Source organism: Muscardinus avellanarius (genome assembly GCF_963383645.1).
Source record: "Muscardinus avellanarius genome assembly, chromosome: 1".
Taxonomy (NCBI): domain Eukaryota; kingdom Metazoa; phylum Chordata; class Mammalia; order Rodentia; family Gliridae; genus Muscardinus; species Muscardinus avellanarius.
In genome coordinates, this window is record NC_137786.1 from 189,613,324 (window position 1) to 189,633,509 (window position 20,186).

General features: G+C 42.0%; 1 protein-coding gene across 1 annotated transcript in view; it reads left to right on the forward strand.

Moving 5' to 3' along the window:
• Positions 1-9,817, forward strand: part of SPON1 (spondin 1) — a gene marked incomplete at both ends in the record, with an annotated part of 300,161 nt that extends 290,344 nt beyond the window's left edge. The window contains 5 exons of the mRNA XM_080707718.1: positions 3,068-3,238; positions 3,321-3,488; positions 4,405-4,569; positions 7,084-7,347; positions 9,654-9,817. Coding sequence (XP_080563844.1) covers positions 3,068-3,238; positions 3,321-3,488; positions 4,405-4,569; positions 7,084-7,347; positions 9,654-9,817 — 932 coding nt within the window. The remainder of the gene's footprint in view (positions 1-3,067; positions 3,239-3,320; positions 3,489-4,404; positions 4,570-7,083; positions 7,348-9,653) is intronic.
• Between the last annotated feature and the right edge of the window lie 10,369 nt (positions 9,818-20,186).

Genomic DNA, 20,186 nt, shown 5'->3' on the forward strand with positions numbered 1-20,186 from the left:
CCCTGCTCTGCAACATTTTGAGGGCTCTGAACAACAGAATGTTTTGTGATGTCAGTTCTTGAAACTGACCCATCACTTCCCTCCCCAGACATGGAATAAAATTAACATAGGACTACAAAGCAAACAAACAGAGCGACTGTCCTCTGATAAATTACTACTAACCAGTAACCTGCTTCCAGGCCTAACCTCTGTTTTTGTAGGGAGCCCATGAACAGGTTGGTTGAGATGGCATCCAGGTCTGTTGCCCTCATTCTGTCTTCCTGGCCCCTCATCAGCATTCCACCTCGCTTCATCTCAGGACCTTCGGGGTGATTGTAGAAATTCCCAGACTCTATCTGCAATGGCTCAAAGGTCAGGCTTGAAGTTTGAGCTTGCAATACTTTTGTCATGGTGGTTCAGGCTTCAGGACTGGCTAAGCTGATTGCTGTGCAAAGGTCGGCTGCCTGCTCTCAGGGCACGCCTGTCTCTGCCTGGCAGACCTGTACTGCCTCTCTGATGCTTCTCGGAGGTGCAGTCATGTGTTACAAGGGACATACAGGCCAGACCAGTGCACAGAAGAAACCCGCTTCCAAGCAGGAGACGGCTACAGAAAGCTTAACCCACGTTCGTTCACTCCCCAGCTCTTCCTGGGGGCTCAAATGCCTCTGGGCTGCACTGGTTTCCATGTGCAGCTCATGGAATCTCTGGATTCTAAACAAGACACTCTGGAGGGGAACAAACCCTGCCAGAGACAGGCCCTCCCTACCAACAGGCCAGGAGAGAGTGTGCTGGCCAGCTCATTATTGAAGGTGTTTCCTCGGGGCTGGGGTGCTAAGGCCTGTAGTTGGAATAAAAGTCTTTAGCTTCCTCTTTGAAGCCCAGGGAAGCATCTCTCCTCATACCAGTTCAGGTAGTTCCCAGGAGGTAATGAGTTATGAGCCCTGCTGGGCTGGGTCTGTTCTTTGTACGTGGGCATCTATCCCTCCCTGAACCAGGTAAGAGTTCTCTTGACCCCACATCAAGTTCCCTTCTGCACTAAATATTTGGAGTGATTGGACAGGAAGGAAGCGAAGATCTCTTTGAATATTCCTAAAGAATTATTTCTCTAGAACAAGATTAATGCACATCATTTTGTTATAGCAGCTGCATCTTTGTTAAGCTTATTCCTAATAATCTGGGCCACACCCTTGAGCCCAGCCCCTGTCATCTCTCCCCACTTCTATGTATCTTCCGGGTCACCACTGGAGGGATCTTTTGCAAATAAACATCTGATCACTTGAGTTCCCAGCTGAGAAACTTGTGGTCCCCTATTTAGCTCATGTGCAAACTCCTCAGCTTTAGTTTATTGGTGAAATGGCCCTACAGAGAACCAGGGCAGAGGCCTGGAAAGCACGACTGACACACATGTGACACAGTTAGCATTCCACTGCCATACTAAAACACATGTTGTCACTGGAGGCATCTGAGGACTCTGCTGGGGGAGGGTACTACTGAGCTCAGCACTTCCCCTTAGAAGATACACTCAGGTGAGCAGTGACATCTTTGCCCTCCCCAAGGTTAAATCCTGCCAGGCCATGGGAAGCCTGAATTGTGGCTTACCGAGTCCCATACCCCAAACCAGGTTACACTGGGACATGATCATCTAATTCAGAAGTACCGGCTGCCTCTACTTAGCCAGGTCTAACATGTAGCTGCGGTTTCCTACTGGTTCACAAGGCTCAATAACAAGGTCTAAGCATCACAGCCTTGTAGGCATACCTACAAGGCTGACAGTCTGTGGAGAGCAGAGGCTGGCTGCACCCTCACACCTCAGTTCTCCTTTGTGGCTTCCTCTCCCAACACCATACACACATGAGCACTGTAGATAACCTTATCCCTTCATCTTAAATGTAAATGTCCTTAGCTCAAAAAAAAAAGTGCACTTAGATGTGCCTTCTAGTGTGAAATTTTACCCAGAACTCTAACAGAAAACAAATAAAAAAATTCTTACCTCTTTGCTACCCAATTTCTTGGGCTTCTCTCTCTCTCTCTCTCTCTCGTCCTATTTTCAATACCTGGCACTATTGTCAGTTTATGTGCCCATCTCTCACATAAGGCTGCTTACATTGCTTTCTTCAGGCTTCCTCTGTTCCTCTCTGTGGGCAAGACAGCCCCTCCCCAGTCCCACCGAGCAATCTGCTGCCCACTAGTGGATGGGTGTTGTCTTATCCTCAACCCCCAGTGGAGGCGCTGAGATGCCTGCTGGCCTATTGGTGTAATCTGCTCTTTGGATACAGATCCGTCTTGTTTCCAGGCCCATCACATTCTATCCTCAGGAACAAAGTTCTCATCCATTTTTGGAGACTGGGGAACTGAAACTTTAGACACTGAACCTTTAGTCTCAGGTTCCTTTGAACAAGAGCTTACACCGTATCTCAGGTTATGCATCATTTCTTCCATTATTATCCAAAGGAACTTTCTGTGATGACAGAAATATTCCATATCCGCACATCCTAGGCACACATGGCTACTTTGCACTTAAAATGTGATTAGTGACTGGAGACATGAACTTCTAGTTTTACTTAATGTTTTAGATGTATAAAGTTGTTTTTTTGGTTTGGGGTTTTTTTTGGTGGTACTGGGGTTCCTGGAAGCCCTTCTACCTCTGGGCTACACTCCCAGACCTATTTTATTTTTGGAAACAGGGTCTCTTAAGCCAGCGCAGCTGATTTCAAACCTGCGCGATCCTCCTGTCTCAGCCTCCCAAGTGCGAGGATTACAAGCGTGCACCACCACGCCCGGCTGTATGACGTTTTTTATCAAATAAATTATATCTTACAATATTTATATACTTTTGTGTGTACCCCATCCTTCTATTTAAGCATGTTTAAATGTATTTTCATGGGATCAGCAGTGTTCCTGAGGGCCTCGTGTACCTGAAAATGTGAATTACCTCTTAGAGAACAATCCTTGGTTTAAGATTTAGACCTTTTATATTTCATCTCAACTGCCTAACCCTGAATGCCACTGGCAAGTTCCAGTGGCATGGTCAGGCCAGCTCCCACCATCCGCCTCACCCCGAGCTCCTGCTACATTTGGTGTGTTGCAGACGGCTCCACGTGCACCATGTCTGAGTGGATCACCTGGTCGCCCTGCAGCATCTCCTGCGGCACAGGCATGCGCTCCCGGGAGAGGTATGTGAAGCAGTTCCCAGAGGATGGCTCCGTGTGCACGCTGCCCACTGAAGAGACTGAGAAGTGCACAGTCAACGAGGAGTGCTGTGAGTGGGGGGCCAGGTGGGCAGGGTGGGCTCAAGTGAGCAGCTCCTGAAGCCATCAGTATGACTCCACCATACTCCCCAGCTCCCAGCAGCTGCCTGATGACCGAATGGGGCGAGTGGGACGAGTGCAGTGCCACCTGTGGGATGGGCATGAAAAAGAGGCACCGAATGGTCAAGATGAGCCCAGCAGATGGCTCCATGTGCAAGGCCGAAACATCCCAGACGGAGAAATGCATGATGCCCGAGTGCCGTGAGTGGGCGGGGGGGGGGGGGGGACCTGGGACAGCAACCCCTACCACTACCAATGCCAGAGGCTAAGCAGGTGCAAGGGAAAGCATGGCTCATCATCCTTGCAGGGTCCTCCCAGAAGTACAATTGAGAGCCATGGGTATGTGGACGTCAACCTGGAGACTGGAATTCTACCTTGGATAGAATTCACCTATAGTTGTGTTTCACAGAAATAGACATGATAAGCACTCCCCAGGCTCAGTCTACTCTTGTTATTTGTTTATTGTGCTGGGAATTGAACCCAGGGCATTCTACCTCTGCTGTACATCCCCAGCCCTATTTTTTATTCTTTACTTTGAAATAGGGTCTCACTAAGTTGCAGAGGCCTAAGTAGCCGAGGCTGGCCATGAACCTTCTATCCTCCTGTCCCAGCCTTCCAAGTACTGGGATTAAAGGTGTGTGTCACAACCTGGTAGTCGACTCTTGTTTTATACTGGAATCATCAGGCCTCATAAAGCAGGGCCACTTACTCTAAGCACAAATGCATAGGCCCACACATCAGCACACAAAGATAAACAAAACACAGATATATACACATCCTAGAGTTCCACTACCAGTGTCCAAAATGCAGCACTGTTATAGTGCAGAATTCGTGGGGAGTGTGGGATGTTTCTGTCTATACTAAGATCCTGCCCAGCCCTTCAGAATTGTGTGCTCACGGTACTGACCTCATCTGAAGTCAGGTCAGGACCACAGTTGGACCAAGGGAGATGCAGGGAAGTAACAGAAGAGTAGACTGTGGAGCCATTTCTTGATCCAGAAGTTGACTTATTTGAACCCATGGCCAATTCTACTTTACTCCAGGGGGTAGGGAGGGAGCTTTGTGAGGACAAAATCAAAGAAGGCACTGTTTGTGGCTAACGTGGCTCTTGACCTAGATACCATCCCATGCTTGCTGTCTCCGTGGTCTGAGTGGAGTGACTGCAGTGTGACGTGTGGGAAGGGTATGCGAACCCGCCAGCGGATGCTCAAGTCCCTGGCGGAACTTGGAGACTGCAATGAGGAACTGGAGCAGGTGGAGAAGTGTATGCTGCCGGAGTGCCGTAAGTATGCTACCGCATCCTGGACCCTCCCTTCCTAAGTTCTGAATCCAGGGAGCCCGAGCCAGGGCAGGGCCATGATACTGGTACTGGGTAGGCTAAGACAGGAGGATCGAAAGTCTGAGGCCAGCCTCAGCAACTTGGCAAGACTCTGTTTAAAAGTAAAAAATAGGAAAGGCTATGGGTGTAGCTTGGAGATAGAATACCCCTGGGTTCAATCCCATGTATCAAAAGTAAAAACAAAACAAAAAACTGCTTGCTGGGGAGCAAGAGGTCGGGTTTAGGTCTCTGTTTTGGCAGTAATTTAACCTCTTCAGCCAATTTCTTTACCATTTATAAAACACAAACTGCAAGTGGCTGTGAGGTCAATGGAAAACGTATACAAAACACACTTAGCACAAGTCAATACCCCCTTAGTTGTTTCCCTGCCAACATCTCTACTTATGCACTTTTCTGACCCATAGACTTCCTAAACTTTCCCGTTCTATTCCCTCCACCCTGTGACCATGTTATTTACCCTCAACTGGAGCCTGGGCACTAAATCAATGATGCCTGCAGTCTGGTGAGGAGACAGCAAGAAAACAAGCCAAGTTCTCAGAATCTTGCTGCCCACCCCCATCTCCTCCCAAATCTCTATGGTCAGCTGTTCTTACAACACAGGGACTAATCTCCAAACAGAAAGCCTAATTTCCTGGCCAGTCTTCCAAGAGCGCTGATCTTTCAGGTGGTAAAAGGGCAGACACGCTTGATTTGCTTTCTGGCATCCTCTAGCTGCACTGGCTGTCTTTTAACCCTCCCCTTGTTAGTACTCAGGCTGCCTGCCTGGTTCGGATCCCAGCTCTGCCCCTTACTGGCTACAAAACCTTCAGCAGATTATCATCCCTATCCCTCAGTTTCTTCATCTGTATAATAGCAGGAAACAGTTTCTAAGTGGCTCTGAGGATTAAATCAGTAATTGGCTTAAAGTATAAGCACTAGACCTAGCAGGTACAGGCCCTAATTGATGGTCTGTAATAGAGTTCCTGAGCTCTTTTAGCTAGACTGGATCATGTGTGCAGATAATCTGCACCATCAACTCAATAAAGCCTGGTGCTTTTAATAACTACAATTGGCCCATAATTCACCCATAGCCTTTCCTATTTTTTACTTTTAAACAGTCTTGCCAAGTTGCTGAGGCTGGCCTCAGACTTTCGATCCTCCTGTCTTAGCCTACCCAGTACCAGTATCATGGCCCTGCCCTGGCTCGGGCTCCCTGGATTCAGCTCAACAGATAAGGGCCCCACAGCCTTCTGAAGGGAACAATTACCAACTCTAACAAGAGCCTATATATCCACTGGGCCTGATGAAGGGAGAAGAAAATGAACATTTATGTAGCACTTTCTGGGCTGGGAGCATTGTCTCATTCAATCCTCACAAATACCATTATCCCCAGTGTGCAGATCAGACAGCTGCCTGAACTTCCACAGAGAGGGAAGCCCTGAAACTACTGAACACGATGAAGACTTCCCAGATCTGCCCAATCCTTCCCAGATCCTGGCTTTGCAAAGCCAATGTAGAGTTCAGAATCATTTGCCCCCTCGGACACATTCTGAGAACTGGATCAATGATTTATTTCTTTGCATTTGTGAGGTGCTGGCTTAGTATGAACTTGCTGAATCTCACACAGTGATAAAACTATAAACCATCACTTGTTCTTGACTCTACTGAAAATTTCCATTTCTGGCTCTTGTGCTTTTTGTACATATCACTATATATAGGACACAGAATTATATCAAGAACAGGGAAAATTGCCTGAGTCTGAGAAAACTACCACGCCCTTAGTATTGGCCCACAGGAGTTAGCCACCTGTTAGCCTGCCAACTTGTTCCAAGAGGAGTTGACCAGCAAAGGGCTTGCTGGTCTTGCTTTGAAAAACTCCAGCAGTGACCTGTGCCTTCCCTGAGAAAATCCAGGTTCTTGAAGGTGCAGAAGGCCGTTTTTAGGCTGACTTGACAATATTCTGGAGCTCATAGAGCAGAGAAAGAGGCTCTGAGTATATTTTCAAAGTCCATCAATGCTCTCTTGAGTCACAGAGAAAGCAGAGAACTTGAGTCATGACCTGTCACCAACCCTGCCTCTGCTGTTTGCTGACCATGGCGGTTGGATGAAGTCACCCTGCCTCTTAGAGCTTCAGTTCCTTCAGTAAAATGCATTTTGTAAAGCTGGAGTGGTGGCACATGCTTGTAATCCCAGTACTTGGAAGGCTGAGATAGGAAGATCCTGGGATTGCAACCAGCCTCAGATACTTAAACCCTCCACAACTTAGTGAGACTCTGTCTCAAAATAAAGAATAAAAAATAGGACAGGGGGTATAGCACTGGGGTAGAATGCCCCTGGGTTCAATCCCTAATACCTCAAAAGAAAAAAGAAAAAAACATTTCTTTGGACCCATTGCAATCTAAAGGCTTGTTAAAATGTGTGACAGCGACATCTTATTTCAGATATGAGATACACTTATGTCCATCTGTGTCTTGCCAGCCATCGACTGTGAACTCACTGAGTGGTCCCAGTGGTCAGAATGTAACAAGTCCTGTGGGAAAGGCCACATGATTCGAACACGGATGATCCAAATGGAACCTCAGTTTGGAGGTGCACCCTGCCCAGAGACCGTGCAGCGAAAGAAGTGCCGCATCCGGAAATGCCTTCGAAATCCATCCCTCCCCAAGCTGCGCTGGAGGGAGGCCCGTGAGAGCCGCAGGAGCGAGCAGCTGAGGGAAGAGTCTGACGGGGAGCAGTTCCCAGGTATGGCTCCCAGCCACAGGTGCAATGGGCTTAAGGAAAGGTGTGGGCTAGGGACCGCATCTTGATTCTTTAGCTGCAAGTATTCCAGATATTAAAAAGGCATAATTGATAAAAAGAATGGGGGGAACTTTATCAAGGAAACTTTAGATAACGTAGTTACCTGCAAAAATATTCAAGGAAAGAGCCTCTAAGTATAATTCCTTCCTTTCTTCACATCTATAAAGCCAGAAATCTGGTCTAATCTTGCTACTCAGAATCAGTTATGGCTTGCTAACCCCACTCACTATTTGCAAGGGGGTCTGTCCGAAGTTTCAATCTTCACTTAGGGAATCTTCTCCAAACATCTGTTTTGAAGGATGTGGCTCAGACAAGACACCCCTGGCCTGTGGCTTCTATGGTTTATTTTTTCATGTTCAGCAGCAGCAAGAGTAGCTTGTCATTCCTGTTTTGTTTCTTCAGATGATATGGATACAGGCTGCCAAATAAGTGATAAGTGCTCCTGCAAACAATGAACCAGTGCTAAGGCCCCCGATGAATGAGCATCTTATGCTGCTGACTTGGATCAGGGGATGCTAGAGCAGGGAAATTTCTATTGGGTCTTGAAGAACTTGGAGTTTGCCAATTAAAGAAATGCACTGCAGGTGGCAGAAAGAGTAATTGCCAAGACACAGACACCAACAAGTCATATATACTGTGTATCCAAGCAACAGATGGGATGCAGATGGAGCTCAAGGCAGGAAACTGAGCCGAGCTAGGGAGAGGCCCATGGCCAGTTGAGTATTTCAGCGGAGGATTTCAGACTTGATTCTATAGGCAAAGATCTAAAGCAAGTTGCTTTTTACAGACCTGAGTGGTTTGGATGAGGCAAAAACAGAAGGTAGTTATTTTGTTTGTAGCCTGGGGGAAGGGGGATGTTTCCCCCTGCTTTAGAATAACTTGAGAGTGTTCTGGCACTATAAGAGAAAAATCCCTGCCTCAGGCTGGAATGCTGAATGAATAAGCTGGCCCATGGCAAAAGTATATCATTGGCAAGCCAATCAAACAATGAGTTGAGAAGATCAATGGTTAAGTCCTGGGCACAGGCTGAATTCTTTGGAGAGGTAAGGAAGGTACCTATGAAAAAGTGAAGGTCAAATAGTTCTAATTCTGACTACTTTTAAAGGCACTGCAGGAATTACCCCTTCTCTCTTCCTTAAGATGCTCCAGCTCAACCTTGGAGAGAAAATGACAGAAGTACACAGTGAAAATCTACCTGAGAGTTCAATGTCCCTTTTGTAGGAAACTATTCATATATCAAAATGTTTGTTGCATACAGTCAGCCATCAACATTCACTAAGGCCAACTACGTGTGGGTATATAGTTCCTCCATGAAGCCTGGCCACAGTAGGGTAAACTGGTGTCTAATGCACAATGATGAATATGATGGGCTCAAAGGAGGAATTACATAGAGGGCTAAGGAAGTACGCGAACAAAAACATCTAATTTCCAAGGGTTAAGGAAGTTTTGAGAAATTAAGTTTATACCGAGTGGGGGAAAAAAGTGTTCTTTAGTTTATCTAGTATTTGGGATGCTAGCCATTAGGCAGCAAGGCACAAGAAAAGTTGTTTTGTGCCCTTTGAATGGCCACTGCCTCACAAGCCACCCCAGTCCTTTTTAAACAACTGCTTATTTAACATGATCCTGTGGGTCAGTGACTTGAGCTGGTTCAGCTGGATGATGAGGTACTGTCTGGGCTCAGTCTCATTCATGTGGCCACAAATCAACTGGGGCAGAAGAGCCAAGCTGGCCTCGCCTGCATTTCTGGGGGTGGCTGAGCCCCTCTGCACATGGTCTCTTAAGCAAGCTGTGCAGACTTGCTTCAGTTGTGAAAAGGTTCCTAGCAGCTTTTCCCAACTTATGTTTCAAATGATGGATGCTTTACTTAAATGTAAGGTAACCAATTTTTATATCAGAGAAAAAGGGAACTAAGTTTAGAAGGTAGTTTCCCCTTGGTTTATTTCGTTTTGGGGTGCCATGATTCTCCTAAGAAAATAACCACTGATCAAAGCAAGTCAAGCAGGTAAGCATGGATTCAAAAGGTAGAGAAATGAACTCTGCCCCTTGACAGGAAGAGCTGCAAAGCACTGATGGCTACTATTTTTTTCTATCACATTTGAGCTAACGGTCCCTAATAAGGCTCAAACTATTAGTTAATTCAACAAATCATTAAATACAAGAGCAGAGGAGCAGACAACTAAACTTGACAGTTCTGCTCAAGCTCAGCATTCCTCTTCTGCTTGTCTAACCAGGCACTCTCATGCTTTCAGGTTGCAGGATGCGCCCGTGGACAGCCTGGTCAGAATGCACCAAACTCTGTGGAGGCGGGATTCAGGAGCGCTACATGACTGTGAAGAAGAGGTTCAAAAGCTCCCAGTTTACCAGCTGCAAAGACAAGAAGGAGATCAGGGCATGCAACGTTCACCCTTGTTAGCAGGGGTACAAGTCCCCCAGAGTTGTGCTCCAGATTCCAGTCACCAATGGTTGTTTATTTGCTTGTTTAGTTTTCATTTTTGCAGTGATGTTTGCCCAATAGTCTTGTGGATGCCAGGGACATCCTTTCTGAATACTTCTTGGTGGGTACAGGCCAAGTGGGACTCCCTCACCTTCAGCCGGCCCTCTTCCTGCACAGAAGTGAGTAGTGTCAGTCATCTTGTACTAAACTGAAGCGTGTTCCTCGGAGCATCCACCTGGCAAAGCAGGACAGAGACCCTGGTCTCCTCCACATGGAGAGGTAACCATGTCTGGAAATGATTGTGTGCCAGGGTCCCGGGGTGCAGCAGGTAGGAAAAACACTCATCAGATGAAGAGAACAGATTTCCCTTTCTTATCTTTGGCCTGTTCACTCATCTCTTTCCATTTAGTGGAATATTAGGTCTCTTGTTAAGTCTTCTCAGTCATCTTAAGTTCCTGGGGAAAATGGTCTACTTGAAGAGCATCAAGGATGGGTAGCTTTTATTTGTACACTGAAAAATTCTGAATGCATTTATATCGCCTCCTAATATTGGTTCCTGACACCCCAAAGGAAGAAAATGATGGCTGCTTTATTTAAATGTAAGGTAACCAGTTCTTACACAAGTGATAAAGGGCACTAAGTGCAGAATGTAGTTTTCCCTCGGTTTGGTTTTTGGTTTTGGTGCCATAATTCTTCTAGGAAGTTAGTCTTATGTTTTGCTAACAGATGCTTATTGGAATGAAGGCTGAGGCAGTAAAACTGGCCTACCAGTTCGAAACCTGAGCTTTTACATCTTTCTATATGTGTCCAAACTTTTAAGTTTTCAAATCAGTTTCTAAAAAGAAAAAGAAATTAAGCTATACAAACATTTTGCTATCTGCCCAGAGGACACCAAGTCATTCCTTCAACAAAAATGCTATCTCTACTTAAAATTTTTTAATCATAAAATTTTATATGCAGAGAGAAAAAGTATTCAGAAACTCTGAGAAAATCTAGGAAAAAAAGAATATTGTGGCATCAAACTGAACAAGAAATTTTGAAATGAAGTCAAGCCTGTGTTATTTTTCCACATCAGGCTCTGGTCTGCATGGGCATCCATAGGGAAGATCACGGGATTCTAACCCCGTCTAAGCCATTGTAAGCATACCAAATTCAGGGAGACTAGCTACAGTGATTAGCATAAAAGTCCATTTTTCTCAGCTGAGCTCATCAGCAGTTTTTTTCTCATGCATTTATTGTAAAGATTATTGTTTCTTTTGCAGGCCTTTTTTATTATGGCTTAATCCAAATATGTACCTTGGACAAGATGCATACAATGCTTCTGAATATACTATAAAAATTTGCATTAAACACATCAGGATATTTCCAAATACAACACATATATGCTATAGCCCTGAATATGTATTTTCTTTAACACAAGAGAGACTGTTCAATAAAAATCTCATTGGTCTGTCTTTCGTGTTTTTAAGCTAATTAAGTGTTCAGACAATGGGGTTCTTTTTCAATTATCCACCTCAATAATTTTCAGTAAAATATATAATATATAAAAATAAATAAATATATATATATATATGGCTTTTGCTTATTCTGGAGGAGACATTATTATTATATCCTCAAGCAACCAGGAGTTTTGAGTTGTAACAAAACATTTGATTCTTTCATGAATTGCTCTCCCTACCTCCCCAAAAGGAGTTATAATTAAAAAAATAAATGAATAAATGGTTTAATTTTTCCCTTGGGACAAAAAGTTTTGCTGTAGAATCACCTACTTCTGCAACCTCCTCCAAGCTAACTTAATGCATACTTACTCTCAACTCATGAAAATTAAAGTTTCTTAGGATGGTGATTTATAAGCAACTCTAAGATAAGCAACCCTAGTGTCTCTTTATTTGATCCCTGTTGATAACATTTTTTTAAATTCTGATTTTAGAAACTTAAAACCAGGCTACTGGTTAGTGGCTGAGAATGGGTAACATGCTTTTTCCTGAGTGTTATTTTTTTTTTTTATTTGCAATGGGGAATTTATAAGACATGTCAAATCTCTTTCTTACCAAAGTCTTGTGTTAGGTGGTTTATAGTTTTTTCTGGCTAGTCAATCATTTTGGAAATAAAGACTTTTTACTATAAAAATGCAATCTGTTTGAACTTCCACCTGAGATAGTAAAGAGATTACAAGAAAAACTGCTGTATAAAGAATCGCTATAACCGGGCGTGGTGGCGCACGATTGTAATCCCCGCGCTTGGGAGGCGGAGACAGGAGGATCACACAGGTTTGAAGCCAGCCATGCTGGCTTAAGAGACCCTGTTTCCAAATAAAAATATAAAAAATAGGTCTGGGAGTGTAGCCCGGAGGTAGAAGGGCTTCCAGGAACCCCAGTACCACCATTAAAAAAAAAAAAAAAAAAAAAAGAATTGCTATAAGCCAGGCATGGTGTCATACACCTGTAATCCTAGTACTTGGTAGGCTGGGACAGGAGGACTGCAAGTTTGAGGCCAGCACACAGTACCTTAATGAGACCCTGTTTCAAAATAAAAGAACTAAAAAAGGGTTGAGGGTATAGCTTAATGATAGACATTCCTGTTCAATCCTCAGTACCAAAAGGTAAATAAAACTAGCTATAATTGTATACAAATTTATCAATGCCAAAACCAACTGCAATCTAACTTATATCCACATTTTATTAAGAAATTCAGGTATTTACCAACCAGACACTGGGTCACGCACCTGTCACCTTGCCAATGCATTTTATTTAAGAAAATCTGTTGTAGCAAATGAGAATAAAACCCAGGCTTCTTTAGACCCAGAACTGAACAGCTTAAAAAATGTTTGTGCTGTTTTTCACTTGAATTTTATGTACTACACATGTTTTAGACATACTCAAAGCTTTTATAACCCTTCCAGGAAGTAAGCAGACATTATATGTGCTCACAAGACTACAACTCTCCAGAAACTTAATCCACATCAGTTTCATTGCTAACATGTCACTACACAAAAATTCTTCAAATCAAATTCTCTATGACCTATTTCGATGTGCTTCAGGCAATAAAGAATAAAAAATGTTCTAAAAATATGAAAACCTTACTGCAGAAAGGGCTTTCCAGATCATTTGGAAATGAATGGAATCTGGATCTAAATTAAAAAAAAAAAAAAAAAAAAACAGAACAAAACAACAACAAAAAAATCCAGCCTTGGAAGTCTTATTGCAGAAAATTCAGCTACCAAAGAGTAAAATATTTATACCCTAAAGAAATGGACGCTATTATCCAAACAAGATTAAACCATAAATGATTTATCTCTAATTACAACACAAAATCAAGGAAGACGGCAATTTCCACAGTTTTGCTCTCTGGTGCTATTAATTTTAATAAAATGATTCATTTTGTTCTTCATATTGCCCAAAGTAGGGAGAATGAATGAAAATAAATTAATCCCTTTTGGAAATGATTGAGATGCAGTAACAAATTATAAGTAGCAGCTGAATGCTAATTAGCACAGAGCTAATTCTTCAATTTAAATCCTTTAAAACTGAAGGCAAAAAATCTATTCTAAAATGTCACATTTAAATAATGGCATTCCTACTTTAGAAATGCTGTGGGTTGCGAGGCATTACACATTCTGTAGGGTGGAGAGGCTGTGTGAGCATGGGGAACCCAGGTCCAAAACACTGCTGTACCTGAGTGGCTGGAAAAGCTTCTGGCCTCAGGACTGACGTAAGATTTCCTATACTAAAGGACTTCTCTTCCTACCTTCACAATGTAGCCAATTCTTACCTTGAAAACACGTCCTCATAGTACCCGATTGTAGAACTCACTGAAAGCCAGCTCCACTCCACTTGTCCCTCATGTCATAGACCAGTGAATAACCTATACCTATATGTTGAAGATGGCTTGAACTGCATTTCAGTCACTTATAACCAAAATTGTCATGGCAAATAAAATATGCATGCATAATTTTCAGTTATCATCAGAGCAAAATGCAATTTGAAACTATTTCCACTTAGCATTCATAATGTCTTAACATAAAATAGAATTCATTAACATTTTCTCATATTGCTCTAAATATTCCCATCTTAAGCCTACTGATAATAGTTCTCATATTTTAAGCAGTTACATACTTAAACATTTCTTTCACCTCAAATTAATTTTTAAGTATCAACAGAAGAGAAAAGACAAACATCTGACTCCTTCACAACACTTGAAGTTTATAAAAGTAGAGACCATTTATTATAGTATTGTAATGAAAATCCTACTGGGTGATCCTAACCTAGAATTACTCGCCTACCTAGGAAGTCAGAAAGTCATCTGTGAAAACATACCTGAATCTTCTGCTCCCTTCCCCACTATACTACTGCTACTCAAAGCAAGACTTGTAGCACTTGTAGCCTGATAACATTCAAAAAGGAGATACAGAAGTGGAAATCAAGTGTTTAGAAACTTTTATGATATGATATTGCCACAAAACCCAAATGGTTGCTTTCCTACTTAATTTATTTTTTATTATGCCAAACAAAAACATCAGTTGACAACACTGGAGATTAAAATTTTAAAACCTGAACCGCCACCACAAATGTCTGAGAAGAGCTGCATTTCACTGGTCAGAAAGGGATGCCAGCCTAGAGACCCTAGGCTGCCAAGTCTCCCGGATCTTCAGGCATCCAGGAGCTGCATACCTATGATTAAATGCCTTGCACTGGCCCCCCTCTCTTACCTCTCTAACAACCTACCCTTAAAGCAAGACAACTGCCCCATCACCACAATTTTGCCACAGAATTTCTCAAAACAGCCCACACTTATTTCCTCCACTTCCTTATCCTCCAATCACAACTTGTTCTTATCTGGTTTCCACAACCAGATGACTGAAACAAATCTCTCTAAGGAAGTCATGAACAACCCATAAATGAGCACGCTGCCTCTGACTTCCCGGTCCTCTGCACAGCACCCAGGGCTATTGATCGCCCCCTGTCTTCCTGGATTCCTTGCCAATACAAGCTCTGGATCTCTCTGATTGCTGGCTGCTTCTCTTAGCTTTTTGCTGCATCATCTTCTACACTCCATAAGTTTGTTCTCTCCAAAAATTTTGCCCTTAAACATTCTCTCTACCAACCTTTTTCTAGTGGATAGTATCCACTTCTATCTCTTCAATCACAAGTTGAAAATAGATAAATCCCAAATCTGCACATCTAGTCCCAGCCTCTCCTTTTGAGCAATAATTCCCATTCCCCAAATGCCTCCGACTGACCCTGTAAATGGCTGGCACAGTGTCATATTTTTTAATCACTAGAAAGTTGTCTGCACTCCTTATTTAATTAATAGCATCACTACTTTTCTGCTTGTCCAGACTCAGTATTTTGAGGTTTCACTTCTTATCTACACCTTTAATATCCAGTCCCCTTCTCCCATGTCCAGGTTTCCATCATCTTTCACTGCAATCATTCCTACGTCAAGTGATTTTTCTGCACATACTAGGCCATATGGACAAGATAGTAAACACAAAGGACATGGCTCTGCCCTCACAGTTTACAATAGTAAGAGAACATGACTCCATGACTCAACAACCTGTTAACTGACTTCCCCTCTTTCTGTCTGTACTTCGATACCATTCCCGCTCCACCAGATTAGATCCAGGATCTCCTGTTCAGAATCCTTGGCAGTTTCCCACTATATACAGAAGGCATGGATACATCATGCATTATTAGCAGAGTGGTGCAGCAGAAGCGCGCTGGGCTTCCCACTATATACAGAAGGCATGGATAAATCATGTTTCCCACTATATACAGAAGATGTATATACAGAAGATGTATATGTAAGATGTATTAGAGCATCTAATACAGTCTTGCATGAAGGAATCTGCTCAGGCAAATATTAATTCACCCACCATTTGCTTTTGTACAAAATGGTCTTTACAATTTTAAATGGGTGGCAAACAAATGAAAAAGATGAGTATTTCATGCAACCTGACAATGATATGGAACAAAAACTCAGTGAACATAAAGTACTACTGAAGCACAGCCACATTTGTTTATTCAATTATACACTGTGTATCTGCTATTTCAGTGCTAGAATGATAGAACTGAGTAGTTGGGGCGGAGACTAGATGGCCTGCAAAGACTAAGATGTTATGTACTACCTGGTCCCAAAATTTTGCCAACTCCCAGTTATACAGAAAAAAATGGCCAGAGATCAGAATTATCCATGCCACAAAACAGGTCACCCTCTATGAGAAAAGGGGTGTGTGTGTGTGTGTGTGTGTGTCTGTTGGGGGGGTTACTGAGGGTAGAACCCAGGGGCTTTTTTTACTCCCAGACCTAATTCATACTTTATTTGGAAACAGGGTCTTACTAAGTTGCTGAGAGCCTCACTAAGTAGCTCAGGCTGACTTCGAACCTGTGCAATCCTACTGTCTCGGCCTCCCAAGCGCTGGGATTACAAGTGTGCACCACCATGCCTGGCTTGAGAAAAGTTTTTAAGTCAGAGATTCAGAAAGCTACAAGGCAGCTCTGATTGTAGGATAAATAAAATGAAAGCTAGGCACAGTGTTATACACCAGTCATCTCAATTCAGGAGGCTGAGGCAGGAGGATCCTAAGATCAAGGCTAGCCTAGGCAATTAGTGAGACCCTGTCTCAAAGAGGGGGGAAAGGAGTAGTGCAACCCTAGGTTTAATCCCCAGTACCACAAAAAAAGAAAAAAATAAATCGAGAGACTTCAATTTCTAATCATGATGGAATGACAAATCAGATTTACCCTTCTACCTTAGACAATTAAAAAACTGGACTAACTCAGGTGTTAGTTACTTACCTGTAGTACTAGATATTCCAGAAGGTGAGCTGGGTGGATCACTCAAGCCCAGAATCCTGTGCAAGGCTAGCCTGGGCAACAGAGAGACCTTATCTCTCAAACAGCAACAACAAAAATAACTGGATTAAATATATAAACAATGTGTTCAGATATTACCAAGGAGCACTGGACTATAATCCTTAACAGAAAGGAAACAGATAAAGTAAGCCTTAAGATTGTCCTGGCTTTCAGTTGAAAGGCATATTCTACACTGCAGAAGGGATATGGGATTCCAGACAGGGCACAAATGTTTCCCTGTGAGAAAACAAGATACTGAAGCTCAAGAAATAAGAAGCACCTGGAAAATGCTGGACAAAATTCTTGAGAGAAGAGGGCTGTATAGGAAAAGAGCTCCAAAAATATGCACAGGGACAATGACTCTTTGTGAAATATTAAGATACATGAATACAGGGTAAAATGTCATAAGTTGGGCAAAGAATGATGCAAAAACCATGAATAGAATAGTTTCCCATAGCTCATATGGGGCTGAGAATTGAGTTTCCACAAGTCAAATTACAGAACCCTTACTGATCACTCAGGGCATTTAGTGGAGTCCCCGAAAAGGCCACACTTAAGTAGCGGAGCTAAACTAGCCTGAGGAAAATAAGAGCCTACCTGAGACTATATTAAGCTTAGAAACAAGACTTGAAAAGATCAGACTGAACTGCAAGTGTACTACCTACCTACCAGAACAAAGCCCCCAATCCTCCAGGTGACAATAACACAATGTAGACATAAAGATTTCAAGCTGGGCATGGTGGCACATACCTGTAATTCCAGTAACTGGGAAGTGAAACAGGAGGATCGCAGGTTCAAGAACAGCCTCAGCAAGTAGTGAGACTCTCATCAAACTAGTGAAACTCCATTTTAAAATGAAAATTTAAAACCATATGCATATGTATGTGTGTATGTATTATATTGCATATCTATATGTGGCTGCAGGTATAGCTTGAAGGCAAAATGGCCCTGGGTTCAATTCTCAGTATCAAAAAAAAAAGTCCATCATCCAACCAAAACTTAAGAGATGTGTGAAAAGAGCAGGAAAATGTGACCCATAGAGAAAAACCAGTCAATAGAAACACATTCAAAATTCACAGAGATGATGGAATCAGCAAAGACAATAAGACAACTACTAAAACCATGTTTGAATATTCAAAGCGGGCTTTCCTAACTGGAGTTCTGTGAGAGAATGAAGTGCTACAGAGTTTGTTAAGTGACTATTTTATTAATTCCCCAAAGACAGCACATAACTAGTACCATTCTAGATGCACAAGCAAGAAGTTAATTCATACCACACAATGGATAAGGCATTAGATCTAATTCACTGGGTTGAACTCGGTTGAAAAGGGCTAGTTAAGAGGAATATATGCACATCAAGACAGGAATGGTGATGCTTGCCTGCAATCCCAGTACTTGGGGGCTGAGAGAGGAGGATCAAAAATTTGAAGATAAGTGAGACTCTCATCAACCTAGCAAGACCCTGTTTCAAAATAAAAATAAAACAGGTCTGGGGGTGAAGCTCAGAGGTAGAATGCCACTTGGTTCAATCTCTGGAACCACAAACAAACAAAAAAAAAAAATAGAATTTCAGGAGGGAAAGTCTAAAATGAAAATCCACTGAACAGGATTAAAAGATTAAACAACTGCAGAAGGAAAGGTTAGGGAACTTTAAGATATATCAATAAAAATAGTCCAAAATGAAGCATAGAGGAAAAAACTGAGATAAAACCTGAAGGGTTTCCCATTCAATGTGGATGTTTTCTGACGTTACCTAGGATAAATTAAAAACTTTCCCAACGAAAAGCACAACCATGGTTTTGTGATAATTCTAGTAAGGTTTCAAAAGCCACATGATAAATTTGATGTTTTCCTGGACAGTAATTTTACTAGAAGACTTGAATGGAAAGATAATTCTATATTAATGTAATGTTATGAGGCTGGATGTGGCAGCACACACCTATAATCCCAGTGCTTGAAAAGCTGAAACAGGAGGATCACAAGCTAGCCTCAGTAATTTAGCACAACTTAGTGAGACCCTGTTTCAAAATAAAAAATAAAGAGCTGAGGGGCAGCTGAGAGACAGAATGCCCCTGGGTTCAATTCCCAGCATCCTCCCCACCCCAATATATATATATATATTACAATGTGAAATTACATAACTTTATTAACATTTAAATAAATGTATATCTACTTTGCTTGCTTTAGTTTTAAGCTTCATCCTCAGAGGAGTGTGTGTGTGTGTGTGTGTGTGTGTGTGTGTGTGTGTGTGCGCGCACACACACACACACTATTTCTCCTCTAGAGTTGGAGTTCTCTTAGGAGCATTGAAAAAACATTCAAAATATCACTAAGAACATCAAAATGTTTTATATCAGGTTCACCTGCTGAACAACCAATGTGACTTGTAGATGCAAACCCGAATACACTGCTGAAAAGGCACAGAACTATTCAAATTAGTTTCTTCTAATACTCGTTCTTTCACAAAGCCAGTAACATAATGAGTGATCCAGCATTCTCTTGTGATAACAGATCAACTTTAATTCCAGCACCTGAAGCTACCCAGGATATACCCTATAAACGTCACAGGACTGTTGTACAGATTCAATAAAGTGACAACTGTGCAATACCACTCAGTATCTCAAAATCAGTAATCAAGTTTTGAATTGTTTAAACACAATTCACAGAATTAAAACAAAATCAGAAGCCATCCACAGTTACACTAATTGTCAATTTAACGTTTTACACTTAATACTTGAAAAACAGTATCTAGCAAGGGATATTAAGAGTGATTTCAGAGTCTCATCCTGTTGCATTCTATTGGGAAGATTTCTTGAGTAGAGATATGGCTGGCCAAAGGTGCAGACAACCAAGACCAGGCCAGCAAGAAAAATTTTGTCAGTTAAAAGTGAACAGTGAGAGTTAAATACTCATCTTTACATATACACAAGGTATGCTGTGAAAGCATATTTGCTTACAAACATATAAAAATACTTGTTACCTAGTTTGATAAGAAAATAATGTATAAAAGTATATAGCAAAAACATTAATCATCTCTTGACTCTGGAAAGATCAATTCCATATTTTATATTACATCAAACAAAAACAGTTTTAGTTTTTGAATCCCAGAAATACTTGAAAAGAAAGACAGACAAAAATTATTCATTCTTACCCTTAGCATGGCTGTGAAAAGAGTTAAATTAAGAAACCAAGTACACATTGAAATGCCTAAGATCAGAATGAGTTCAAATATTTGGCCACATGGAATACTATCATCTTCAAGAGGAGAAGTAATAACAAAGGCTTGATAAGCAGTTTAATCCATAAATACAATAGGCATTCTGGTATTTTGGCCACTGGAAAACAAAAGCTATAGCATCAAGAAAGGTCTGAGATGTTTCATTTTTGTAGATTCCATTCAGTGTATTTAAGGTTAACTACAGTTGACATCAAAATTTTTAAAGATAGGCAAAAATTCACATTTAAAAAAAAATTCCCTATGTTTCTATTTAGAG